Below are 26,879 nucleotides of genomic sequence, written 5' to 3'. Positions count from 1 at the left end.
TATTTAGTAATTTAAAAATAAATGAACGAGGGGCACCTGGGTGGCTCAAGCCTCTGCCTTCGGCTCAGGTTATGATCTCAGGTCCTGGGATCGAGCCCTGCATCAGGCTCTCTGCTCAGGAGGGAGCCTGCTTCCCCCTCTCTCTCTGCCTGCCTCTCTGCCTATTTGTGATCTCTCTCTCTCTCAAATAAATAAATAAAATCTTAAAAAAAAAATAAATGAATGAATTTGGAAGATGGCTTCTAGCACTCACAGTCTTTCACAGACTAACTTCAGGTAAAGGAAAAGCGTACCCTGAACGGCTTGTCCATATTTTGAGGATGAACCTAGGAGATGTCAATCCCTGAATCTGACTACTTAGAGAGGGGCGGGGGGTGGGGGTGGGGGTGGTAGGCAGGGCTGTGCAAGGACCCAGTCCCAGAGGAGGACGAATCCATAGAGACGCACCATTTCTGGGTCTGCAAATGTCGAGCAGGGGTCCTGTAACAGGCCACAGGAGGAGAGGGTGACCCATATACAGTGTTTATTGTGTAGCAGGGCTGCAGACAAGCCAACAAAACTTGGTCTTGCCAGGATGGGGTGTGATTGGGAAAGTTCCCGCAAAAACCAGGAAGGGAGCTGCGAGCTTCAGTGTTAACGGGCTATCTTAGTAATTTTAAAGGGAAAACATTTGTTTCCGATTCCTCTGCCATGCAACCCATACTAGACCTTGCAAGGTTGGTCTAGCAGTCCACAGAATCTTGAAGGCTCTGAGATGAGGTGTGTGAGTGTCTTTTATTTATCTGATGTGCCAACTATCATAGACCAGGGATCCCAAGGGGTGTTCTGTATCCTAAAGGAATAGCCTGAGAAATCCTCAGATTCCTTAGTTCAGCTTAGTGCAGAGCTAGTGCGGAACCTGGCCGTCCCCTTAAACTCATACTCCACTGTCCCAAGGCAATGTAGAGACAGCATCATGGAGCCAGAGGTGGCCTCCTACAGGTCCTTCACCCCTGCAAAAACTCTCTCTTCCCAGAACCCGCATGGGGCAACTTTGGACCCACAGCTGCATCGAGGGGATGAGGGAAGAGAGAAAGCTCAACTCAGTGTCCCTTGAGTCAGGTTTTATCGCTAGAGGTCAAAGAATGTTCTTACCCGAGCCTCAAGCCTTCCTTCAGGGAGTCATCGTGTTGGCTTTTCAAAACTATCTATCTAGAGGGTTTTAAAGTAGGGTAACACTTGCAGAGTCTGAGGCATGTATTTGGGTCATGAAAGCTTCAAGAGTTGGCTCTGCTCAGACTTGGGGGATGGGCAAGCCTGCGGAGATGACTCAGGGGCTTTGCCAAGTAGGAGTATAAATGCAGAAAGGTTGCTCTCTGGTGGGACAGACAAAAATTGCAGGCCTGGGGCTCACAAGAAAAATGAAGCCCAATTTTAAGCCACAGTCCTGTTTTTGTGCTTGAAGAATGTGTAAAGGAATCCCTGCTCTCCTCTTCCTGCTGTAAAGAGGGGCCTAAGGAGACCTAGCCAAAAAGACCTTGACCAAATTTCTGGCCCTTGTGCATTTAGCTGTGTGTGTGTGTGTGTGTGTGTGTGTGTGTGTGTGTGTATTACTGGGATTGCATGGCGATTTACTTTATTTATTTATTTAAAAATATTTTATTTATTTGACAGAGAGACAGAGAGACAGAGAGAGAGCAGAGGCAGAGGGAAAGGGACAAGCAGACCTCCCACTGAGCGAGGAGCAGGATGTGAAGGCAGGGCCTTGATCCCAGGGCCCTGAGACCAGGACCTGAGCCAAAGTTAGACAACTGAGTCCCCCAGGAGGCCTGCACAGTGATTTACTTTAAAAAGATTTCCATCTTAGAAGTTCTGGACTAATTCTAATGTGTGCGGAGGGGTGGTTTCACCACTCAAACAAGCAATTCCGTGATACTATCTACCCAGAGATGCTATCAGACTCCACAGGTGAAGGACTCAGTCCTGTGAGGCCGCGCCTCACACTTCAGACGCCATCTCAAGTCCAGATTATTTCCTGTGCTTCCGACCTACTGCTTACAGACTGGAGGTTCCCATGCCTCCCCCTTTAGGTTTGATTAATTTGTGAGAGTGGCTCACAGAACTCAGGAAACCTGCTTACTTCCTAAATGACCAGTTTATTATAAAAGAACACAACCCCAGAACAGCCAGATGGAAGAGATGCGTAGGGTAAGCCACAGGCAGAGGGGTGTGGAGTTTGTACATTCTCTTTGAGGGGACCACTCTCCTTTCCCCAACTCAGCACGTGTTCATCAACCCAGAAAACTCTGAGAATTCCATCCTTTTGGGTTTTTATGGAGGCTTCATGACATAGTTGGGATTGATTAAACCATTGGCCATTGGCAATTGATTCAACCTCCAACCCCAATCCTTTGCTGCTACCCCACGGCTACCCAACAACATGACAAAGGACACCTTTGTGAGAGTCCTCACTTAGGACATGCCACTGATTTTAAGAACTCTTTGTCAGAAATGGAGATGAAGACCAAATATATATTTCTTATTGTAAATCACGTCACACGCAGAAATGTATGAATTTTACACCGTTAGAGGGGTTTCTTAGCACCTGAAGTACACGTGGTGGGGTCATCACTCCAGAGATGTTTAAGACAGTTGGCTAGGGGGGCGCCTGGGTGGCTCAGTGGGTTAAAGCCTCTGCCTTCGGCTCAGGTCATGATCCCAGGGTCCTGGGATCAAGCCCCACATCAGGCTCTCTGCTCAGCAGGGAGCCTGCTTCCTCCTCTCTCTCTGCCTGCCTCTCTGCCTACTTGTGATTTCTGTCTGTCAAATAAATAAATAAAATCTTAAAAAAAAAAAAAGACAGTTGGCTAGGAAGGTGGGGAGGCCCACGACTCCTGTAGCCTCACGTCGTGGAGTCATGTTGGAGGTTTTGAGTCTACTGGTTGTGTGAGGGTCCACTTTGGGGCACACACGGTCACCTCTTCCAGCTGTGGGGATTGGGCCTGCCATTGGAACACGTATCAGCTTCTAAATGACCCTTTCATGAGAGCGCTAAGGGAGATCACCTGTCCCCCAAACTACAAGAAAGTCTGGCTTTGTATTTCCTTGTTAATAAATATTACATGATCGGCACCCTTTGGTGTAACGCTTGCTTTCACTCTAACCTACCACCTGTTAGTGAGGTTGTAAAACCGGGGACACACAATCTCCCAAATGCATCAAGATAACTGATGATTGCCAAATTGGCAAACTGTCTTAGATCAGCTGGCAACATCCTGTGTGTCCTCTTCCCATTCTCCGGTCAAGGAATTACTGAACACTACCGTGTGCCTGCCTTGAGGATTTGTGCCTGGCCATCTTCTATCACCCAGCAGGGGACAGAATGTGATGGGAGAGAGGCTGAAGCAGAAGGGTCCCAGAGCCTGGGGGGTTCCTACGATTGAGAAGGGAGAGTGGGGTGACCGTGACTTCTGACGTCTTTGGTGGCCGTGGTGGTGGTGGTGGGTTGCAGGTAGGGCCCGTAATTGTAATTTGATGACAATCCTTGGGCAGGAGCACCTGAGGATAGGATCTGGAGGGTCACTGCAATGCTACAGGAGAAGGGTGGGGAGAAGCAGCACAACCGAGCTCTAGAAACACTTGGTGATGTAAGGAAGGAAAAATAATTTTCCCTCTATCCTTCTTTTTTGAATTAATTTATTTATTAATTAATTTGACAGAGAGAGAGAGAGAGAGAGCAAGTGCACAAGCAGGGGGAGCAGCAAACAGAGGGAAAGGGAGAACCAGGCTTCCCACTGAGCCTGAACCCAGGCGCCCCTACACTTTTTTTCCCCTCCCTTCCTTCCTTCCTTCTTTCTTTCTTTCTTAAGATTTATTTATCTATTTAAGAGAGAGTATGAGTGGGGGGAGGAGCAGAGGGAAAGGAAGAGAGAGGACCTCAAGCAGACTCCCTGACCATCATGAGTGTGGAACCCTATGTGGGGCTGGGCCCCAGGACCTGAGATCGTGACGGAGTCAAAACTGAAACCAAGAGTCACACGCTTAACTGACCGAGACACCCTGGTGACCCCCCTCGACCCTTCTAAGTTCTTGGCTGTGACCAAGCCATCATAAAAGACAGATTAACTGGAGAAAAATAAACATAATTTCAGTAACAAGTATACTTCCTGTAAACATGGGAGAAGCTCAGGAGGACCGAGTAACTCCCTAAAACAGCCTGAGCCACCGCCTTAAATACCATCCCCAGCTAAAGACAAAAGAGGATATTGGGGGTGGGGAGCCAGTTATGGGGGGTTTTCAGGCCAAGCCCTATAAATAAGGGGGTGATTGTTAAGCATATTGAGGTCCCTGCCTTCTCCACTGATGAGAGTTTCTGGAGACTTAAGTCATTCTTGCCTTCCTAGTACAGAAAGAGACACCCATGCAGATAAAGGTTTCCCTTATAAATGTAACTTCTGTGTTCCCAGAGCTTCTCCCGCATCTGCCATTTAAAAAAAAATAAGTAGCCGAGGGGGTGCCTAGGTGGCTCAGTGGGTTAAACATCTGCCTCTGGCTCCGGTCACGATCATAGAGTCCCAGGATGCAGCTGGAGTCATGGGACTCCTTGTTCAGTGGGGTGTCTGCTTCTCCCTCTGCCCCTCACCCCACTCTTATACTCTTTCTCTCAAATAAATAAATAAAATCCTTTAAAAAAAAAAAAAGTCAACCTAAAATAATCCTTATGCCAAAGGATTTTGGGGGTGGTAAATTCTGCTCCCCTTCAGGGATGACAGGCTGTAGGAAACAGGATGGGCTCTCAAGGTGCAGTGGGAGCCTGTGAATTCCTCCCTCTGGCCACCCAGGTGGGTGGAGGGTCAGCAGCGATTTTTCAGACACGGAGTGTAGGGGAGGCGCAGACCTCAAGTACTTGTTTATTCATTTGTTCATTCAGTCAAGCAGGCTTTTTTTTTTTTTTTTTTTTTTTTTTCATTAAGCACCTGTCACAGGACCAGGTAGTGTGTGGTGAGCCATGCCAGGAGTTGAATCAAGAACCACAGAGCCCTGTCTTCAGGAAGCTCTCAGCCTACCGTGCTCAGAAGTTCACAAACAACCTGACTTCATTTTTACCTTTTTCTGCAACGTTTGGAGAAGCTTCCGGGACGATGAGATGTAGGACAGGGTAGAGGATGACAGTTTAGAGTCGGGATGCCATGCCCCAGGGTGAGGAGGGGATGGCCCTCCACCCGGTTGATGAGGGCAATTCAGAAAAACCGGGTCTGTGGGGGTTGGGAACGTCCCTGCAGCTGCTGCGCTGTGGCCGCTGTGGCTGGGGGCGGGCAGTCCCCGGGCCGCGTGGGAGTGGTATGAAGGCCGAGAAAAATTAAGGCCATCCCACCTCAGGTTTAGTCTTAGCATGCCTTAGCATAAGTACAGCCATCCTAGTTCCGGCAGCCATCTCAGACCCCTGTGCCCAAGGGCTGAACTTTCCCCTACTTTACTTTAGTTCTAAGGACCCCCCCCACCCTGCTTTAGTAACAAGAACCCCCACCCTGCTTTGGTTCCAGAGACCCCCACCCTGCTTTAGTAACAGGAACTCATAAATACCCCTGCCTTAACTAAGCTCAGTGGTGGCTCCTTGGTGGTCTCTCCGACGCGAAAACTGGGGTATAACAGTGGGAGGTGGGGCCTGGGCAGGGGTCCCCAGGGGCGCTGGAGGAGAGCGGAGTCTCCCCTGGGCTCTGGTCCAGCCCATCCGGCTCCCGGCCCCGCCGTTGGGGGGCGCTGCCTCCTCCCGGGCGGCTGGGGGCGCTGCGGCCAAGCGGCGGGGGGCGCTGCCTCCTCCGGGACGGCGGGGGGCGCTGCGGGCCGGGCGGCGGGGGCGGCCCGGGCCGGCGCGGCGAGTGGCGCGGCGGATGGAGAGTCTGGCCGCGGCCGGCGGCGCCGCCTCCTTGTCGGGCCGGGCACGGCGGGCCGGGGCCTTTGTGTGAGGCGGCGGTGGCGATGGTGCTCGGGCCCCGCGGAGCCGGGTAAGCGCGGCCGGGCCGAGGGCTGACCCGGGTGGAGGCCAGACCCCCGTCCCGGCCTTTCTCTCGCTCTCGCGGGGCTCCCTCCTGCCCGCTCCCGTCGCCGGACCCATCATACCCGGCCGCGCGCCGACCCCGGCCGGTCCCGCCGCCCATCCTTTCGTTCCCGTCCGGCCCGGCGCCCCCGGAGCCGCCCCGGGGGGATCCCCTGCCGCTTGGGGCGCGACCGAGGTGCTCCGTGGCCCCCGGATGGAGCACCCTGGCCCGATCCAACCCCGTTCTTGCTGGGTTTGACCCTCCAGAGGGGAGACTGCGGCACCACGGGATTGTTGGGGTGCCTTCTCGGAAGTTCCCAGTGTGCCCCCCTTCCCACCCTCCACTCAGGCTTGCCAGTGCCCCGACCTGATGTGTGGCCGCCAGGGCCCGGGAGACGCTTCCCTGTATCCCAACAAAGCGCAGAAGCTTCTTGGATTCCAGAAAAAGTTGGGAGTTTGTAGAGGTGGTGAGGTGGAGAAAGGGGCTGTGTTGCGCGGGGCGAGTGCTGAAATTGAAGGAGAATGCAGCTAGCTTGGCTTCCTCACGCATGCAGGACTTGAAGGGGGTGGGGGGAGTGGGATCCAGCAAGCTTTTAGGAGTCTTGCTAGTATAATTAGATGCCCTCTTAGGGCATCAAGTCTTTTCGTTCTGATCAGCATATGCATAGATCCCAAAAAGGGTGGTTGAAAAAAAAAAGGCATATATAAGTAATAGTAAATGCTACAGTGTATTCTATTTTGCTTTATTTCTTTGGGTCTTGAGTGTTTTAGCTTAATCTTAAGCATGCAGAGGAGGAGACAACAATATCTGGATGGCTCTGGTTATGGTAAGACAAGAGACTAGGCAGGTAGGTGGTCTAGGGAGGGAGAGATCAGAACTCATGAATGAGTAAGAGGTCTATTTAGGGACTGGAAGGACAGAGCACTGATAAGAAAATAAAAGAGCAACCTTCTCTTGCCCTCAGCAGCTAATGGAACTTTGGTAATTATGTTCAAGTACTTTTACGGCGTTTGGCGTTTGGTGTTGTAAGAGAAATGAAAGCACTGAACGAGATAGGAAAGCGTGTATTGGGGAAGAAGTTAGGAGATCCATTTGAGCCCTCCATCTAATAATGAAGTGAGGGATTGTGTCCAAGAGGTTGCCTCTGACTTGACCCTAAGGTATTAGCTTCTGTCCCACCAGGCCTACCCCCTCTCTTACTGACTCTCACAGATGGCGCTATCAGATTTTTTTCAATACTTTCGGGTTTTGTTGTGACCGTTCTGTGTTTGGGAACATGCAGGGAGAGAGGTCATTGTCCCGTCACTTGTCCTTGCCCCCGGCAGCATGGAGCAGCACTGTGACCCTTGGCTCCTCCCCGCCCAGGGCTCACAAACGCTCAGACTGGTGGTATTTTCTTCGGCAGAGCTCCTTGCATGCAGGGATGTGTTTGGCCATCCATCTGTTCCTTTTACTGTCCACAGGTGAACCGTGCTGATACAGAGGCTACGTCCTAGGAGCTGCTAAGATGGGCATGAGGATCAAACTGCAAAGCACCAACCACCCCAACAACCTGCTGAAGGAACTCAACAAGTGCCGGCTCTCGGAGACCATGTGCGATGTCACCATTGTGGTGGGGAGCCGCTCCTTCCCGGCCCACAAGGCCGTGCTGGCCTGTGCGGCGGGCTACTTCCAGAACCTCTTCCTGAATACAGGGCTGGATGCTGCCAGGACCTACGTGGTGGACTTCATCACCCCTGCCAACTTCGAGAAGATTCTGAGCTTTGTCTACACGTCGGAGCTCTTCACAGACCTGATCAATGTTGGGGTCATCTATGAGGTGGCCGAGCGCCTGGGCATGGAGGATCTTCTCCGGGCCTGTCACTCCACCTTTCCTGACTTGGAGAGCACTGCCATGGCCAAGCCCCTGACCAGCAGCGGGGAGAGCCACTCCGGTACCCAGAGTTGTAGCTCGGCAGACCCTGCCTATCCGCTTGGAGACTTCCGGGGGGGCGGGGAGCACTTTGGTCCTGATAGGAACTATGTGTTACCTAGTGATGCTGGAGGAAGCTGTAAAGAGGAAGAGAGAAATGTCACCAGTGACACTAACCATAGCTTGCCTCTGTCGCAGCAGCCCATGCCACCAAAGACAGAAGACCACGACGGCCCTGCTCCTTTCACTCCCGTCCCTAATCTGGTGACTCAGCCAGTCCTAGGCGCCGTCAGCATGGGCATCCAGACCAACACGACTTCCTGCCAGCCGTATAAGGTTCAGAGCAATGGAGACTTCAGCAAAAACAGCTTCTTCCCCACTGACCGTGCAATTGACATTACCCCTGGGACCAACTCGTGTCTGAGCAATAGCGACCACTCCAAAGATCCGGGCTTCGGGCAGATGGATGAGCTCCAGCTGGACGAGCTGGGGGATGATGACTTGCAGTTTGAAGACCCCACCGAGGAGATAGGCACAGCCGAGGAGGTGATTGAGTTGAGTGACGACAGCGAGGATGAGCTGACTTTTGGCGAGAGTGACAACCGGGAGAATAAGGCCATGCCCTGCCAGGTGTGCAAAAAAGTTTTAGAGCCCAACATCCAGCTCATCCGACAGCATGCTCGGGACCATGTGGACCTGCTGACAGGCAACTGCAAGGTCTGCGAAACCCACTTCCAGGACCGAAACTCCAGGGTGACCCACGTTCTGTCCCATATCGGCATTTTCCTCTTCTCCTGCGACATGTGTGAAACTAAGTTCTTTACCCAGTGGCAGCTTACCCTCCACCGACGGGATGGGATATTTGAGAACAACATCATCGTCCACCCCAACGACCCCCTCTCTGGGAAGCTGGCTCTCTTTTCTGGGGCAGCCACTGCAGAGTTGAAGTGTGCTGCCTGTGGGAAGGCACTGGCCAGAGATTTCCATGCAGTCCGAGGACACATCCTTGACCATCTGCACCTGAAGGGCCAGGCCTGCAGTGTCTGTGACCAGCGCCACCTCAACCTCTGCAGCCTCATGTGGCACACGCTGTCCCACCTGGGCATTTCCGTCTTCTCCTGCTCCGTCTGTGCAAACAGTTTTGTGGACTGGCACCTTCTAGAGAAGCACATGGCCGTGCACCAAAGCCTGGAGGATGCCCTCTTCCGCTGCCACCTGTGTGGCCAGAGCTTCAAGTCGGAGGCCGCCTACCGCTACCACGTGAGCCAGCACAAATGCGGCAGTGGCCTTGATACCCGGCCCACCGCGGGGCTGCAGCACCCCGTTCTCCAGAAGCGGAAGCTGCCAGCAGAGGAGTTCCTGAGCGAGGAACTGGCTCTGCAGGGCCAGCCCGGGAACAGCAAGTACAGCTGCAAGGTCTGCGGCAAAAGGTTTGCCCACACGAGTGAGTTCAACTACCACCGGCGCATCCACACGGGCGAGAAGCCGTACCAGTGTAAGGTGTGCCACAAGTTCTTCCGAGGCCGCTCAACCATCAAGTGCCACCTGAAGACGCACTCGGGGGCCCTCATGTACCGTTGCACGGTCTGTGGCCACTACAGCTCCACGCTCAACCTCATGAGCAAGCACGTGGGTGTGCACAAAGGCAGCCTCCCACCCGACTTCACCATTGAGCAGACCTTCATGTACATTATCCATTCCAAAGAGGCAGAGAAGAACCCGGACAGCTGACTGGGTCCCCGCGGAGCCAAGGGCAGCTTCTAGGCAGCAGCCAGGACGTTGATTTTCTAATGGCTCTTGGGCCCTCTGCAGTTTCAGTTTGGCCTTGCTAGGAAATTCTGTTCTGTCTTGTGTTGAAAGAAGAAGAAAGAGCACACGAGCTGTTACTGTTTTTGAGAAGCAATGGCCCTATCATGTTTACCTCCTTACCTGTTCTTGCCCATGGTGGGCTTTGTTTTTGAGTCTTCGGAGGCCGGGCTTGGGATCTGGTCTGGCAGTTGATGTCAACTAGATCCCCTGACTAGATCCTCTCTTCGCGCCTCTCAAGTTTTAGTTTACTGATAGGTATTTATGCTGCTAAGAATCCAACCAACAGCCTCACTGAATAGAGGAGGTGGAGAGAGGTTTTCACTGTGGGTATTATTGCCAGATTTCCAACCGGAATGCCCAGCTGTGAGAGAGATTTGGGGAATGTGGTCTTTCAGAAAAGACTAGTCTGCAGGGCAGCTCACTTCAGGTGCCAGGCCCGGCCCTCAGCAGGGAAAAGGCGGATGGGACGGCGGTGCCTGCTCGTTTCCACGCTCTGATCTGCTGGGGGGACAGGAAAATCTTTTGGCAGCTAGATCCAAACTGGGGGCAGAGCTTTCTGTTTAGATCAGAAAGCTTTGGGATGAATCCTTGCTGGTCAGAAGAGGTGTCCTCCAGGGCCACTGCAAGTGGCAGCCTGGATGGACAGGAAGGGAGGCTTCTCTTTTCTCCTCGATTCCAAAGAAATATGATTTTATGGAGTTGTAGCCCAGGTGGTTGGTTAGGCCTTCCCTGTGGGGCAAAGAGGACAGGGAGCCCTTTGATACAGTCATCTGTCATCAGGCTACCTCCGTCGACCTTGAGTTTTCTGGTGGAGAGGTGGGGATGTCTCTGACAGCAGCAACCTTGCCTTAATTTATATCCAGTCTCCCACCTAGAAGTGTGTTTGACCTGTGGTGTAGATGAGAAGACCCCACGGGGTGGCGGAGTGATGGACTGTGAGCCCTTCAGGATCGAAGGGACCCGAGTGTGTAGCAGGATGTGCGGTCTGTCTGTCCCAGTCGGGTAACCTGTTGTTTACTTTGTGCTAACTGCCCAGGAGCTTTGGCAGCTCACCTTTGACCTGCTGGAATTTATCCTGATCTGTCATTGCATCGCCACCAGGGGGCATTATTGGACGGCAGCTGGTGCAGGCCTGCCCCAGCTGGCTGGGATGGAGTCTGCCCAGTCCTTGGGGCTGGTTGCTCCATTCTTTGTGGCTTTTGAGGGGTTCTTGCCCAAAGAAGGCTTGAGGGAGAGGGCCTTCGGATCCCGCATATTCACAAGGTAGCACCTCAGTAACTCATACTACCTCAGCCTGCTCAGGCGAGCTCTGGGAGTCCCTGGCCTAGGCCCTGACACTGCCCTTGTGGGGACTCAGCAGCACCCGGGCTGTTTCACAAGCGAGTGGTTTTAATTAACTCACAGAGCCTTTTCGAACATTGATATTTATTTATTTTTGCTTTTATATACATAGTACCCAGCATCTCTTTTGGATAAGTGACTTAAGGAAAATGAGTTTCTCCCCAGCGAGTAGCCATAGTCCAGGGGATAGTCCCGGCCAGAGGTTTGGAAACGGGGGCTTGGACTCAGGGAGGAGGTGTCTAGCCTTTAAACAAGCGACTCCTTTTCTTTCTGTCCAGATAGTCTCTTGCAGAATAAGCCCAGGGAACCCTTTAGGTAATGGATGTGAGTTCTAGAAAGTTGGGGCTTATTAAATTCCTCGGCCTTTCCTGCATGTGCTTGAGTAGATAGGGAACCGGATTGAGGGGAACAAGTTAAATGAAGGAACTTTTTGCACATTTTCTCATCCTTCCTAAACTTGGAAAGCTATATTAAGACACACAGGCAAGCCAAAGTTCGTCCCTGTTGGACTTGCTGCCCCTCTCTCTAGCCCTAAATTGGTAAAGCCTCCCAGTTGGGGTGCCTGGCTCTCTGGTGGGGTGACTTTTACATGAAGGGATTTGTACCAGTGGCCGCTTTTCGCCATTGAACTTGTTATTCATCCCCTCAGGTCATTCTTGTCAAGAAAGCAGTGCTGCGACTTTCTGTCCCTGACTGGCTTTTCCCTTTCTTTTCCCCCCCGCACTGACTGTTGGAAATTTAAGAAGGCGAATGTGCGGAAGACCGCCGTCAAGTATCTGCTAAGCTGTTTTGAAGGCTGAGTGGTCCCTCCTAGACTGTCAATGAGGACCAATTTTTGAATGGTCAGATTTGAGAGAGGTGGTACTTACTGGAACCCAGCCAGCTGGCCAAGCATGGATCACTGTGCTGGAGAAACCCTTTTCCTTAACGGAGGGCATCGTGGATGCTGGGTAGTCTGTATACTTAACCTGAAACTGTGAAGTTTTCCCTTTTCGCCAGTAAACCAAAAAGCAAATCCTTGAACCTTGCCCCTGAAACACTAAACAAAAAGCTGCATCCCCTGATCATCCTGAGGCCAAGCGCTTGATTGGGGGGTGGGGTGGTTGGTGGGGCTGGTTGGTTGTGGTCAGACTTGTAGCAGGGGTCAGTAGCTCGTGAGGCTCACTGACCAAACCCCATTCTTCTGCTTGTCCCATATTCACACCTGACCCCTCCCCCTGTTTAGAGTCATGTTTGCTGCCTCCACCTCCAGCTCTCCCTTTTCCGAACTGTTTTACTTGAAACTCTATGTTGTGGCAGAGGGCACTCTGGGATCCCTGGTCGAAGGTATTCATTTTATTTTGAGTTTTTAAAACTTTTTTTCCAGGCTTCTGTTTTGCCCCTCTGCCTTGGAGCCCAGTTTAGCAGTCTGCTGTAATGTTCTGAGGTTCTCTCTGACCCCTGAATGTCTTTTCTCCTCTCCCTTCTTCTCTGTTGTTCCGTACTCAGGACCAGCTACATAATTTGCAGAGTCCTTTGTTTAAAAATGAAGATTTTCAAGATGGCGACTGTAGAGCATTAAATCAGGCACGAGGCTATTCCTGACCTGTTTCTTAAGGGAAGAACGTAATACTTGGATAGCACATCAGAATAAACAGCAGAGGCTGCTTTTGGCCGCAGGAAGGGGTCCGTCTCCCACCTCTCCTGTGAGCCAGTGCTGGCTTGCTGATGCCGTAGTGCCTGCTGGGAAGCTCTGCTACATTTTGGTATTTGGTCCTACATTTTAAGACCCCAGGGAGTCTCTATAGTTTATGGCTAGGTGGAAAGAAAGGAGGTGGGGGTTGGGCCCGGGTGACCCCTAAGAACCAGGAAATGGGTAAAAGTTTTTTTTTTTTACTTTATTCCCTTCTGATCCATCAGCACCCCTTTGTCTCCAGGACAAACCTTTGGGCCTAAATACCTTCTCCCCAGTCAGGTTTTGCTACTGATGAATTTTCTTCGTCTTCTGGCCTCTTACTGTGCCCTGTTCCTGAGACTACTCAACTTTGGAAGTGAATTTAAATCCTTTTCTAGGTGGACACTGATTTTGTTGGTGTGGGAGTGGGCTGTGGAGAAGTCTGCCTGTCCGAATGTCCCCTCCCATCCTTTTGCTTCAGTCCTGCCCTGAGTGGGTCAGGAAGCCGGGGGCACACAGCATTCATTTCACTGTCATCACTCATCAGCAAACTTAACATCAGAATGAAAATGAAACTGTTTTGATTTTGCTGTTTCTTTAACACCCGTCCCCTGTCCAGTCCACCCTTCCCTCCCACCTCTGCTAGTGAAAGTCTCTTATGAAACCGAGAAGAGTTGTTGACGCCTAACTTCCTTCCATTAAATTAATAAGTACTGACCTCCTAATATTTAAGTGTTTACTATCTATTGCTGTAAAGTTTTGTATATTTTGTAAACTTCTTTTCCCAAATAGTAGATGTCTAAAATCGTTGTACATCTGATTCTTTTATATTCCATTGTTCGGCACAAAGTGTGGTTTTTATTTAGAATAAAAAAAGGAAACTTGAAACAGGAATTCTTTTCCTCTTGACTGGGGTTACTCTGTCCCTTGAGTTCAGAAGTTTGGGGCCCAACACCCGGTAGTGGTAGCATTGTGCTCAGCAGATGCCAGGATTCTTTTTAAAGGATTTTCTTTATTAGGGCATGAGCAGAGGGGAGGGGCAGAGGGAGAGGGAGAAGCAGACTCCCCACTGAACCGAGAGCCCAACTTGGGGCTCAGTCCCAGGACCCTGAGATCATGACCTGAGCCAAAGGCAGAAGCTTAACCAACTGAGTCCACCCAGGCACGCCTGATGCCTGGATTCTTTCGGGTAGCAGTTTCTTTTCCTTTTTTTTTTTTTTTTTTTTAAGATTTCATTTATTTGAGAGAAAAAGCACAAGCTGGGAGGGAGGCAGAGGGAGAGAGAGAAGCAAGCTCCCTGCTGAGCAGGGAGCCCGACACAGGGCTCAATCCCAGGACCCTGAGATTATGACCTGAGCTGAAGACAGATGCTTAACCAACTGAGCCACCCAGGCACCCCCACAGGTTTCCTTTCCTGTAGCTGGAATTCCCCGGGGTTAACCTGTTGACCTGTTTTTAGTGGCAAACTAAGTCAGTAGCCTAGCCTTTCCAGGGGAAACCTCCCCCAGGGGATCTGTTGGCCTAGAGAGTAGTGAACTCTGCTCATGTCTAGTTGGGCTAGAGGTTCAGCCTCGGATTGTCCTGCCAGTGCCATCTGATTCACTGATGTGGCATGTCCAGGCGGACAGAAGCAGACTCAGTGGAGGTGGAAGTTTGGCCCAGTCTCATGGGGTCGTTAACAAACGTACCTCCACAAGGAAGGAGCTAGACATCAGAAGTTGGGGCGTGACATGGTCCATCTGGTCTCCACACGTGGGTCAGTTGTGGCGCCGGTCAGGGCTCAAAGCAGTCTTGCTGCTGTCAGCACACCCTGGGCTCTGGCCTCCCAAGCCCCTAAGGAGGTATTCCTGCCACCCCAGGTGACAACGCGTTGCCAAAGAAATCCTTGAGAAGATTGAGCTCCTGGGGGGGGCTGGTGTCCCAGGTAACCCAGGAGGTGACAGATGTGACATTGGGTTCCCTTTAGGAAACTTTTGGAGCTGCAAGTCAGCAGAGGCACTGATAAGGGCATCAGATTTGGGCTTGGTTTTTATTTTTATTTACTTATTTTTTTATTTTTTATTTTATTTTATTTTTTTTTAAGATTTTTTTTATTTATTTGAAAGACAGAGATCACAAGTAGGCAGAGAGGCAGGCAGAGAGAGAGGAGGAAGCAGGCTCCCCACCAAGCAGAGAGCCTGATGTGGGGCTCCATCCCAGGACCCTGAGATCATGATCTGAGCTAAAGGCAAAGGCTTAACCCACTGAGTCACCCAGTGCCCCTGGGCTTGGTTTTTATATGGGCACAAAGGAGGTAAGTCTTTTTTAATTCATTTTGTGTATTGTTAGGTTAATGCCTTCCTGCAACCCCAAGTCACAATCCGGACTGTCCTGGCTGAAAAAGCCTTCAGCTCTGTGCCACGGAGCAGCTCTCTGTCACTTAAGACCCTTTTGGATTTGGGTCCGGTGAGCAGGACTGCAGCTGCATTTCCCTCTGTGCCCCTGACAGACGGGTACATACACTATCGGAGCACATGTTTAGTGCATCAGATAAATGCAGTTCTCAGATTTCTAAAAGCGGGATGGTGCTCCAGGTCAGTGAATGGTTATTCCAAGTGAAATATTCCAGCAATACTGAGCTCTTGAGCAGAGCAGAGGCCGTCAGTGCTTATATTCACAAGCCCTTTATTCTGCTCCGGTGGAGTTAGGACACCAAGCACTTGGAACTAGTGGGCTGGGGACTGATTCTTAGACTTTTCCTTCATGGACATGGTCCTAGATTCCCAAACTGATAAATGAGTCTTTTCCAGAAGACCTACTTGCCAACAAGAAGGCTTCTTTTCCTATTTATAGGACAAACGTGAATAGAAGTAAGTTGTTGGACAGGAAAATTAATGGAAGACCTGGCCAGGGAGAATGAAGTTTAAGGGTGAGGACTGACTTAGAATACCAGAGCTGTGCCTTGTGACAGATTTGGAAAATTTCTACTTTCCCATCCCCTGCTCAGGGGACAAGGGCTGAGGGACAGAGCCTCCGGGAGCGTCTGCCGCTGACTCTCCCGAGGTCTGCTGTCAGAATGGATGTCCCTTGATATTTTCCCATGATCTAGAGAGAAAGGGAGGGATGGGGGTGGATTTCTGATAGAATCTCTTCCTAGAAGTCTGGAAATGTCCTACATCTGAAGGCGGGAGCAGGTGGGCTCCGAGGAACATTGATTCTGGGATGGTTCCTCTGCTTTGTGGGGAGGGAAGCAGGATGGATGAAGGGGAGAGTATCAGCAAGGAAATGGAGCCACTTCCTGGATGGTGGGGGTGGGGCACCAGACCTCTGCTTCACCCCCTCCATCCATCATATCACCGACGATGCTAGGAAACTGCTGAGGCCTCCTGGTTCCTTGGCCTCTGACCGCTTGTCCTCACAGCCTGCACAGTGTGGTGGTGGGGGGGGTGGGGGGTGGGGAGGGGAATCAGCAAGCACACAAGCACAGAAGGAAAGTTGTGTGAGGTCCCCGCGGAACACACTCTTTCCGGCCAGGGTGATTGTTGAAATGAGTGTGTCGAGTTTCTGCTGAGCCTCTCTTTAGCCTATCCCAGCTGGAAGTACAGATTTTGGAAAGAGCCAGAGTCACGGCTGTCTGTGTTACTTATTTCACCATTTTTCCCAAGTCTCTTCTTGAGTCCCGAGGATTGAAATGAACAGGACACCACCAAAGACCTATTCTCTGCCCCTCCCTGCCCCACCTCCTCCCCATCTCACTTTTATAAGACATACTCAAAATCGACCATGAGCATTTTGGCTCTTCCTCCCCTCCCCCCAAATCTCTCACCTACACCCGCAGCTTTCTTCTTCACTGATGGAGAGTAGGATCTACACTGAGGGACGGAGAGGGGTGAGGTCCTTGGCGCCTACCGGTTCAGGCTTGGTGGTCCTGGGGGACTGCCGCAGCAGGCTGGGCGCCCTCCTTGGTGATGATGATGGAATGCTGAGTGGAGGAGGAGGAGGACAAGGAAGCCTGTCTGTCTGCCCTGGTCCGGGCCTTGGGAAGGTAATGGACCACGGCACTCAGCAGCTGGTCCCGGAATCTCGGGCTGAGGAAGTTGTAAAGGATAGGGTTGACCACACAGTGGAGCATGGCGAAGCAGTCAATGACGTCGTAGAAGAAGTACAGCAGGTGGACCAGGTAGCAGTGGAGGACGATGTGGGTCCCGTGAAGTGTGAGCAGGAGCAGGGTCACGTGGTAGGGCAGCCAGCAGATGGCGAAGATGACCACGTAGGCACACACCAGGAGGCAGTGGCGCCGGCCCTCAGGCCATCCCGCCTGCCGAAGCCGGCAGGCCGTCAGCACGTTGAAGACCACCATGAGCGGGAAGGGCAGTAGGAAGCCCAGGATGGTGGTACACATGGCCACGGCCAGGGCCCACGTGCTGTAGGTTTCAAAGGGCGCCATGAAGAGGCACATGGGCTCGGAGCTCTCTACCAGCTGGATGTGCACCACCTCGGGCAGTGGGATGATGGCCGAGAGGACCCAAACTCCTGCACACACGGCCCGCCGCATTCGGTGCTGGTGGCGCTGCCAGGAGTGTGACGTGCTGGTGAGGGTGACGTAGCGGTCGATGCTGAGGCACACCAGGAAGAAGATGCTGCTGTACATGTTGGCAAAGTAGAAGTAGTGCGTGAAGCGGCAGGAGAAGCTGCCCCAGAGCCAGGTGTAGTCCAGCATGACCTCCAGCATCCACACGGGCAGAGACAGGACGATGCCCAGGTCTGCGATGGCCATGTTGAGGACGTAGAGGTTCAGCAGCCCCGCCCGGCCCAAGCAGCGCCAGCTGACCCATATCACCAGGAGGTTCTCCACCAGGCCCACCACAAAGATGGCCAGGTAGAGGACAAAGAGGATCACCTGCTTGGTGTCCTCTCGGAGCTCCATGTGGCACTCGGGCAAGGTGTGGTTGAAGAAGGAGAGCAGCTCATTCCAGTTGTGGATCTCTCCGAAGTCACTAGCAGGTGTCGTGGTGAAGCCTTCTGTGGGGGCAGGTGCCATGTTGTCCTTGACCGACATTAGGACTGGTGCACGCCTGGTGGGGAGAAGAGAGGGTTGGAAGAGAGCAGAGACCTCAAAAGCAGCCTTAGGTCTCAAGTTAGCGGGCCACAGGGACCAGGAGGCTTTGGGAAAGGATTCTGGGTCTGAAGAGGCAAGAGAGAGAGTTTTAACATTCAGACTGTGGAGAACTAGTACGCAGCTCACTTGCCGGACTTGACCTGCGAGCCAAGATGTTTTGTTAGGACTCGGTGGCTCGAGAGACAAAAGCTATTTGTGCCCAGCCAGATTCCTTCCCAGCCTGGGGGGGCCCCACCATAGCTCGGGCCACAGGCTGGCTCCGACCTCTACTTCTCTCCTGGAATCTCACCTTTTAGCCCTTTCACCTGGGCCTTCCTTAGGAAGTCTACTCTGTCTCACCTTCGGGCTATGGATGTGGGACACACACACACACACACACACACACACACACACACACACACACCCCTCTCATTTATCCCCGGGGACATCTGTGGGTCATGCACAAAAGTCAGTTTGTCTTCAAGCCCTGATTCCCTTCTTTCCTAAGAGGGAGATACCCACCTGCGTTTCTGTCGGGAGCGCTTCTGGTCTGGGCTGTTGCAGAGCCGTGAGGAGACTGGAGGGCCGGTGGCCGTGGGGCTGGCTTCGCTGTGGGCTTCAGGGCCGTCCTTCTCATCCGGGAAGCAGTATCACTGGCTGAGGCTCCGTGGGAGAGGGTCAGGGTTTTTCCTGCCTTCCCCCAATGCAGATAGAGGGGAAGTCACAGCAGATGACCCGTGTGCCAGTGGCAGGGAGGAGTCAGGCTGCAAGCACGAAGATCCCGACTCCTAACTCACCAGCTGTGTGAATTTACCTCTTTAAGCCTCAGTTGTCTCCTCTGCAAAATGGGACAATACTGTCTACTAATAGGGGTGTTGTGGGAATTCAGTGAGCCCACAAGGTGAAGTGTTTAGCACAGGGCCAGGCCTGTGGTAAATGCTTTACCTACGTTTGTGTTTTCCACTCTGAGTGGGTTTGGAATCCCGCTCTCCCCTGTCTGTTGATTCCTACTAAAGCAAAACTGGATGGGGGTGGGCAGGTGAAAATAAATCCGAAAATCAGCCAGACTTTCAGTCATGCTGCCTTTCCCCACTGCCTTGCACCCACCCTGCATTTGGGCTCTGAGGGGGAGAATCTGGAGAGAGAGGGAAGACTGAACAGGGGATGGGGGGTGGAAAGGGGGCTGCATTGAACTTCAGGGAGTTTCCTGGGTAGGGGGGCGGGGAGAGCAGCATCCTTCCCCTGCTGCTTCACACGTCTCACGAAGTGTGGCCAAGGATGAGTCAGGAGAGGCAGGTAGACACCACGCTTCTCTCCTTCTGAGCCATGGGCGAAGGCTCAGAGCCCGTGGGTTTGTGTTGTCTGGTGCCAGCAGAGCTTCCGGCTTCTCCGAGCATTTTCACTGCTATTAAGCATTTGATCTCTGAGATACCCTGTGGTACCCCCTGTGGGGATGAAGGGTGGCCTTCCTTATCCTCTGTTTGTTAAGCACAGAGAGGTCACCTGTCACACCTAGCCCCCTCCCCCAACCACCCAGTGCAGAGGGCAGAGCCCCCTGGAGCCAGGCCCAGGCTCTGTGGCCTGTAGGGCCAAGGGTGTGCTGGCCTGAGGGGTCTAGGTGTGCGTATGTAATCAGAGCGAAGTTCCCATACCAATGTCAACCAAGAGTACAGTTCAGCAGCACTCAGTACATTCACGCTGTTGGGTAACCACCACCTCTCTGTAGGTCCTCACGTTTTTCCAAAACATGCTCCCTGTTTCCCTCTTCCCCCAAGCCCCTGACAGCAACCATTCTGCTTTCTGTCTCTGCAAATTTACCTGTTATGGATATTTGATAGAAATAGAATCATACAACATGCGACCTTGGTATCTGTTTCGTTTCTCACTTGGCAGTGCTGGGGAACTTCATCCACGCTGTGGCAGGTATCCGCACCTCCTTACTCTCTGGTGTGGCTGAGTAATACTCCATGGCGAGGCTACACCACATTTTGTTTATCCATTCAAGGAGGGGATTTCTTTTTCAGTTTAATAATTAATTTTATATGGTGGTGAAATAAACATAACATCAAATTTACCATTTTAGCTATTTTTAAAATGATTTTATTTATTTATTTGTTTATTTATTTATTTGAGAGAGAGCAGAAGCAGAGGGAGAGGGAGAAGCAGGCCCCCATTGTTAGCTATTTTTTTTTTTTAAGATTTTATTTATTTATTTGACAGAGAGAAATCACAAGTAGATAGAGAAGCAGGCAGAGAGAGAGAGAGGGAAGCAGGCTCCCTGCTGAGCAGAGAGCCCGATGCAGGACTCGATCCCAGGACCCTGAGATCATGACCTGAGCCGAAGGCAGCGGCTTAACCCACTGAGCCACCCAGGTGCCCCATTAGCTATTTTTAATTATACAGTTCAGTAGCCTTAAGTATAAGGGGTGCCTGACTGGCTCAGTTGGTAAAACATGCAAATTTTGATCTTGGGGTGTGATGAGTTCAAGCCCCACCACTGGGCATAGAGATTACTTAAATAAATAATAAAATATCTATGTTCAGGGCGCCTGGGTGACTCAGTCATTAAGCGTCTGTCTTTGGCTCAATTCATGATCAGGGTTGTGGGATCAAGCCCTGCATCAAGCTCCCTGCTCAGCGGGGAGCCTGCTTTCCCTCTCCCATTCCCTGTGCTCGTGTTCCTGCTCTTGCTGTATCTCTCTTGCTGTCAAATTAAAAAAAAAAAAATCTTAAAAAAAATACGTATGTTCACACTGTTGTACAACCATCACCACCAATGATCGCCATGAGAGGGGATATTTTTAATTTTGCAGTTTTCCTAAAGCCTCCTATAGAAAAACTGGTTCTCTACGCACAACACTTCTGACACCAAACATGTAGGGGTAATCACTTTTCCAACCCCCTCCCCCGGACACCAAGTGGGTATCCTGAAATTTATCATTTCTGACACCAACCTGAAGTTAGTGTCAGACTCCACAAGTTCAAGGGCTCAGTCCCACACAACTGTTCTCACTTCAGAGGCCAGTGACAAATCACTGGTCCCTAAGGTACTCACAAGTCTGTCCAACATGGTTACAAAGTTCCCGCAATCCCTCCCCACCTCAGTGTCAATAATTGGCTGGAGTTTTTCACAAAACTCAGAGAAGCATTCACTGTGTTTACTGGTTTATTATAAAGGATACAAATGAACAGCCAAATAAAGAGATATATAGTATGAGGTTGGGAAGGGTCCTGAGCTTTGTCCCCGTGGAGTTGGGGTATGCTGCCCTCCTGGCATGTAGATATGTTCATCAACACAGAAGCTCTCTGAACCTCATAGTTCAGGCATTTTTGTGGCTACTTCACCACATAGGTGCGATCTGTTATTAATTTAATATCTAGTCTCTGACCTCTTCCCAGAGGATGAGAGGTGAGGTTGGAAGTTCTAAGCTTCTAATCAAGTTTTGGTCTTTCTGGGAACCAGTCCCCATCCTGAAGCTATCTAGGAAATTTCCTAAGGGATTTAGGAGCTCAGGAATTGGGGGCAGATACATTTCTTATTATGTCACACTTCTCCCACATCAGATGGCCCCTAGACCAAGAATTCTGTCATGATGAGCTCTGATGATCTAAAATGTGGTTTATTTTGATTTTTTCCCTGACAGTTCTACTTTTTCTTTCTCTCTCTCTCTCTTTCTTCCTCTCTCTCTCTAAGATCTCAATTTCTATCCCATGGATATCATTTTTCAATAGGGAGCCTTCTGAGGATTCTCCTGTCCTCCCCCATACCTTTGACCCATGCAGAGGGAGGCTCTATAGACCAACCCTCCGGGGATACCCTAGTTCTTGTCTCTGCTCTCTCTACACATTCTGACTCATTGTCATTTCCAGTCCTCTCAAGACTACATTTTAGTGGCTCATGTCTCCGGGGTCTCAGAATCTTCCAACCCCTGACCTTTTCCCTCCCATACAGAGACATCACTCCCCTGCAGCCTCACCTCCACCTGCTCCCAGGCCCCTGCCCTCACATCACTGACTATGTATTTGCAGCAGGAGGAAATGCTGGTGGTGCCTTCTGGCAGAGGCTCAGAGGGAAAGCTGCTCCCTCAGGAAGAGATAAGTGACAGCTCTGCAGTTTTCACGGGGCTGTTTTTCTTTGGAGGGAGGAGGTGTGCAGCTGGAGAGAGAGAGATTGGAAGGAAGGGAAAGACAGAGGGGGAGGACCCAGGCTTTTTGCCAACCTGAGTAGGAGGGGGGTGGCAAACAGCTTTGCTCCAAGTAACAGGAACAGCAGCAGCAAAACAATTCCTGGAAATTTGCTCTTTCTCCTTCCTACCCACCCCCCACCCCCCAGTATTTTTTTTTTTTCTTCAAAAAATGTAGACAAGACATTGTAATCAACAATCAGAAAGGAAGGAAGGTACCAGGGAGGAGTTATTGGAGACAGAGATAAAAGCGGGCAGCTTCCCAGGGTCAGGTGGGGGCCAAGGGCTTGTGCCTGGACCCCAGAGGAAGGGGCTGGGCAGGGAAGCCCAGCCATCGCCCCATTTGGCTGGCTTGTGTAGCTGAGAACCCCACTTCAGATGGATTGTGGATTGGTCCAGGCTGAGGAGTTTGGCCAGCTTCCTGGAAGTCCCCGCGTGCAGAAGCCCAGCCCAGCCGCAGAAGCCCTTCTGCCCTCCTCCCACAGCTTCCCCATGCCAGAGAGGCAGCCTTGTCTGCCCAACAGCATCAGATAAGGAGCTAGCTCCCCAAGGTTCCCCAAAGAAGGATGTGGTCCGGTGGCCCTGTCCTTGGTTCTGCTCAGGTCCTTTCTGCTTACTCACTCTTCACTGAGACACGGCGGACATAACACTTTCTTGGGGCCAGACCTGGCTTTGACAACGGTTTCTCACAAAGTCACAAAGTCACTCTCACAAAGCCATGTGACTTTGCACAACCACTTTACCTTTCTTTTTTTTCTCTCTCTCTCTTTTATTAAAGATTTTGTTTTTGGGGCGCCTGGGTGGCTCAGTGGGTTAAAGCCTCTGCCTTCAGCTCAGGTCATGATCCCAAGGTCCTGGGATCAAGCCCCTCATAGGGCTGTCTGCTCAGCAGGGAGCTTGCTTCCCCCTTTCTTTCTGCCTGCCTCTCTGCCTACTTGTGCTCTCTGTCTGTCAAATAAATAAATTTAATTTAAAAAAAAGATTTTGTTTTTATTTATTTGACACACAGAGAGAGCACACAAGCAGGGGGAATGGCAGAGGGAGAGGGAGAAGCAGACTCCCCGCTGAGCAAAGAGCCTGATGTGGGGCTTGATCCCAGGACCCTGAGATCATGACCCAAGCCGAAGGCAGATGCTTAAGCAACTGGGCCACCCAGGCACCCCCACTTTACCTTTCTGAGTCTCAGTTCCTTTATATGAAGTGAGGATAAATGTTATTGTATGGGATGCCAGAGATGAGATATGTACAATTTGTGGCATAATCATGTCCCTTACCCGCTTTCTAGGGGTGAGGAAGAGGAGATCCCTTCTTGTGGAATTACCTTGAGATACCTCTCCTTGGTCCCACCACCATTTTTCTTTGCACTGGGTCAACACCAGCTTCCTCTTTTATTTAGTTGTCTGGTGTTGTGTTTCTTACATAGAAGGTCAAGAACATCCCCAATGGTGCTATGAACTACCACAAAAGAGATGTAGTAATAGTAACAGTTAACATTTATTGAATACTTACCATTTACCAGGCATGATTGCGAGGTGCTTGACATCGCCAGGTGCCTCATTTAATCCCCATAACAACTTAAGGAGGTGGCTACTATGAGAGACAAAGATTCTACCATAGCGAGAGGCACAGGGAGGTCAGACAACTTGCCCGAGTCCCACTGCTGTAGTATTTCAGTAAACCCGTATTGCAAGGATTCTTGACCTAGATTCCTGGCACCTAATGGCTTTAGGTGATCTGTGAACCCCCTGAAAAGTATATTCAAAATCCCATATATTTTGTTAAGTCATTTTTATGGGGCTTAGAGTCTTCTTGGATTCTCAAAAAGATCCATCATGCCAAAAATGACTGCCCTGAAGCACCTCTCATGGGTGGGGCTGGGAAAAAAAAATAAGTGGAGAATGCTATAGGCTTCTGTGGAGGCGACTCAGCCTGTGGAATTCTGGGAAATTTCTTGAGTGAGGGTGAACTCCCCTTCATGGGATGACCTGGGGAGGGGTTGAGAAAGGGGAGGAGAATTGTCTTTGCTTTCACAGGATGAAGAACAACCATTTCCTCGCTGTGGTTTCCCAAGAGAGTGTATGTGGAGGTGAGTAAGGTTAGTGCAAGAAAGAGGAGAGACTGAAGGCTGGGAGGCCCCCAGGGAACTGGCATCCCCCAGCAGCTCCAGGTATGCCTCAGCTCTTCCCTGCTCTGCAGTTTCCTATCCATCTCCTGGCTTCTGTTCCTCCCGTAGAATCCCCCCACTTCCTGATCTCCAGCACCTCCCCTGGGAGGTTCTGTAGATGTCCTAACAGTCCCTTGCTGACTCCAGATTTCTTCTGTCGTGCCCACTTTGGTTGAGCGCCGGATGGGTGCTGGGCAGAAATGCCCCTTGAATTCTCCAGAGTTTCCAGAGGCCTCGACTTCCTAGGGTTCCGTCTTGATGACAACATAGGGGTTCTTAAACTCCCCAGGAGCTGGAATTGAGAGGACTCGTGAGACCCTCCTGATCCTCCTCCCTCGTTATAAAGAAGAGGGGATGGAGGCCCTGCAGACTCTCACGTGGTTGGACACTGTGAGAAACGCACTGTGAAAATGGAGCACGAGGCAGGGTGCGGCAGTCACCTAGCTCTGCACACACTCCTCTTGCAGGATGTGGGGCACTGCTGGGGGCTAGACCCGTCCCTGCCCCCGAGAGGCTGCAGTCCTCAATGCTCTAGGGGTTTAGCACAATGGGGTGCACCCCACCTTGCCTCATTCACATGAAATCATTGTGTCAGACTGCACCTGGAGCTTCCGGATTTCTACTATCTCTCTCCCCCTCAAACAATGATCATCCAGCCATTTTGTGGCCCCTTGGGAAAGGACGTTCAAGAGGTTTGGGACCACATCTAGATGTCCTTTCCAGAGTGTCAGGGAGCTGTACACTGGCTAGGGGTCTTATTTCTGCTAGTGCTTCCTGAAGGACACGAACACTGAAGCTTGCTAAAGGGCCCTGCACAGGGTTACAGCTCAAGGGTCCGCCATGATGACAGGACAGCTGTGAGGACAAAGATGGCCAAAATGAGCCAGGCTCAGTATCGTTCTGAGCTTCCACATGACTCACCTCCCTCCCAGGCCTCTTTTCTGGGAGAAGGTGGCTGGTGTAGTCCAGTGGATGTAGGCATGGACCTGAGCCCAATCCTGTCAGAGGCTACTGGGGTGCCCTGAGGAAGCTGCTCCAGCCCCAGCTTTGTCCACCCTCCTTTTGTGGATGTGGGTCTTCTGCCTCACCCTGAATCCTCTCTATGGACAGCTGTTCTGTCTGGTCTCCAGTCCCTTCTTTAGTCTGCTGAGGGGGCAGCCATCACCTCTTCCCACCATCACCCAGACACACACCAAACGAACATCTTTGCAGTTACATGGGATTAAAGCCCTGCCTGCTTCGGTGGGGTTTAGGACACCCCCTCCCTCAGCCCCTGTGCAAACAGGTCTTTTCTGCCTTTGGAGTCTGTGTCTGGGCTGGATTCTGGCTGTGGGAGGGCAGAGCACAAGGCAAGCTGGCGCCCCGGGCCGGGGATGGGGCATCTCCATGAAGTGAGACCTACTTGGCCCAAGTGCTTCCTTTCCACCCTCCCAGCACCTGGGAGCCATGTCTCTCCTGAGTGTGCCCACCCCCATTCCCTTCTCCCCTTTCCTTGCCTCTGAGGTCAGATTCCCCTTCAGGCTCCTGAACATCTGTCTGCCTCAGAGAACTAGTGCAGCAAGAAGGCACTAGTGCAGTGCCTTCTTCTAACTCTGGAGAGGCTGAGATTGACTTAGATTTCTGAGGACTGAGTTCTGTATCCTGAGCCCAAGGAGGAAACCCAGGCTCAGGGAACATGTTGAAGGCAAATTTTTTTTTTTTTTAAGATTTTATTCATTTATTTGACAGACAGAGCTCACAAGTAGGCAGAGAGGAAGGCAGAGAGAGAGAGAGGAGGAAGCAGGCTCCCCACTGAGCAGAGAGCTTGATGTGGGGCTCGATCCCAGGACCCTGGGATCATGAGCAGAGCCAAAGGCAGAGGCTTAACCTACTGAGCCACCCAGGTGCTCCGGCAAATATGTCTTGAATCAAAGTGTAGCTTCCTTACATTATATGTTAATTTAACACCCCCCCTCCCCCGGCAAAAGGTGTATCTTCCTAGTAAGAACCTTCCTGAGCTGGGGAATCTCTAGGTCCTACATGTCAGCAGACAAGTGAAACTCTTCTAAAGCTGGAAGCCAGAGCAAAGTGGTCCGTGTCACTCAGTGTGGCCACATGGACCCGAGAGCAGAGTGCAGTGAAGGGGTGAGGGGGCACTGCACTAGCCATGTTTCCTTTCTGGGCAGGACTGGGGCTTTTCAAGGGCATGTGTCAGCATTTATAAAAGTAGTCCAAAGAGCAGACAAGTTGGGGGTAGGAAAAAATGTTCCAGAAAGACAGTGATCAGGAGGGAAATGAAAGACTTCAAGATGCCAGAGAGCCAGGAGGCCCGACTGTCTTCACAGCTATCTGGATTGAGGAGGCCAGACTTCTGAGCAGAGCTTGTCCATCTGTTCCCTGCAAAGCTGTGTGATTGTACCTGGCAGCCCAGGTGGGCCTCAACTACCTCCTGGGCTTGTATCTCCAAGACAAGTACATCGTCATCACGGGCTGTGACTTGGGCTTAGGGAACCTGCTGGCCCAGCAGCTGGACCTGTGAGGCTTGAGGGTGCTCGCCTTGTGTCTGACAGAAGAGGCAGCCCAGCCTCTGAGAGGCCAGACGTCAGACAGGCTGGGGACGGTGATCCTGGACATCACCAAGACAGAGAGCATCTCTGCGGCTGCCCAGTGGGTGAAGGAGCGTGTGGGGAACAGAGGTAACACCCAGATTCATTTGTGTCCCTTCATTGCTTCTCTCTGTGC

General features: G+C 51.5%; 2 protein-coding genes across 2 annotated transcripts; one reads left to right on the top strand and one right to left on the bottom strand.

Moving 5' to 3' along the window:
- Nucleotides 1–5,855: 5,855 nt before the first annotated feature.
- ZBTB39 (zinc finger and BTB domain containing 39) lies at nucleotides 5,856–12,845 on the top strand. The gene is made up of 2 exons (XM_032348711.1): nucleotides 5,856–5,984; nucleotides 7,481–12,845. Exon 2 carries the CDS (start codon nucleotides 7,525–7,527, stop codon nucleotides 9,658–9,660), a length of 2,136 nt encoding a protein of 711 aa, XP_032204602.1. The 5' UTR covers nucleotides 5,856–5,984; nucleotides 7,481–7,524; the 3' UTR covers nucleotides 9,661–12,845.
- A 2,200-nt stretch (nucleotides 12,846–15,045) lies between these two features.
- GPR182 (G protein-coupled receptor 182) lies at nucleotides 15,046–18,541 on the bottom strand. Its single transcript, XM_032348710.1, has 2 exons — nucleotides 18,333–18,541; nucleotides 15,046–17,787 (listed from the first exon to the last, which is right to left on the bottom strand). The coding sequence occupies exon 2, from the start codon at nucleotides 17,769–17,771 to the stop codon at nucleotides 16,626–16,628; it is 1,146 nt and encodes a 381-aa protein (XP_032204601.1). The 5' UTR covers nucleotides 17,772–17,787; nucleotides 18,333–18,541; the 3' UTR covers nucleotides 15,046–16,625.
- Between the last annotated feature and the right edge of the window lie 8,338 nt (nucleotides 18,542–26,879).

This window comes from Mustela erminea, chromosome 6 (genome assembly GCF_009829155.1).
Source record: "Mustela erminea isolate mMusErm1 chromosome 6, mMusErm1.Pri, whole genome shotgun sequence".
Taxonomy (NCBI): domain Eukaryota; kingdom Metazoa; phylum Chordata; class Mammalia; order Carnivora; family Mustelidae; genus Mustela; species Mustela erminea.
This window is presented reverse-complemented; position numbering and strand designations above follow the sequence as displayed.

Excerpts from the sequence above, each read along its gene's own strand:
- GPR182 (XM_032348710.1), bottom strand. The coding sequence starts at position 17,771 with ATGTCGGTCAAGGACAACATGGCACCTGCCCCCACAGAAGGCTTCACC.
- ZBTB39 (XM_032348711.1), top strand. The coding sequence starts at position 7,525 with ATGGGCATGAGGATCAAACTGCAAAGCACCAACCACCCCAACAACCTG.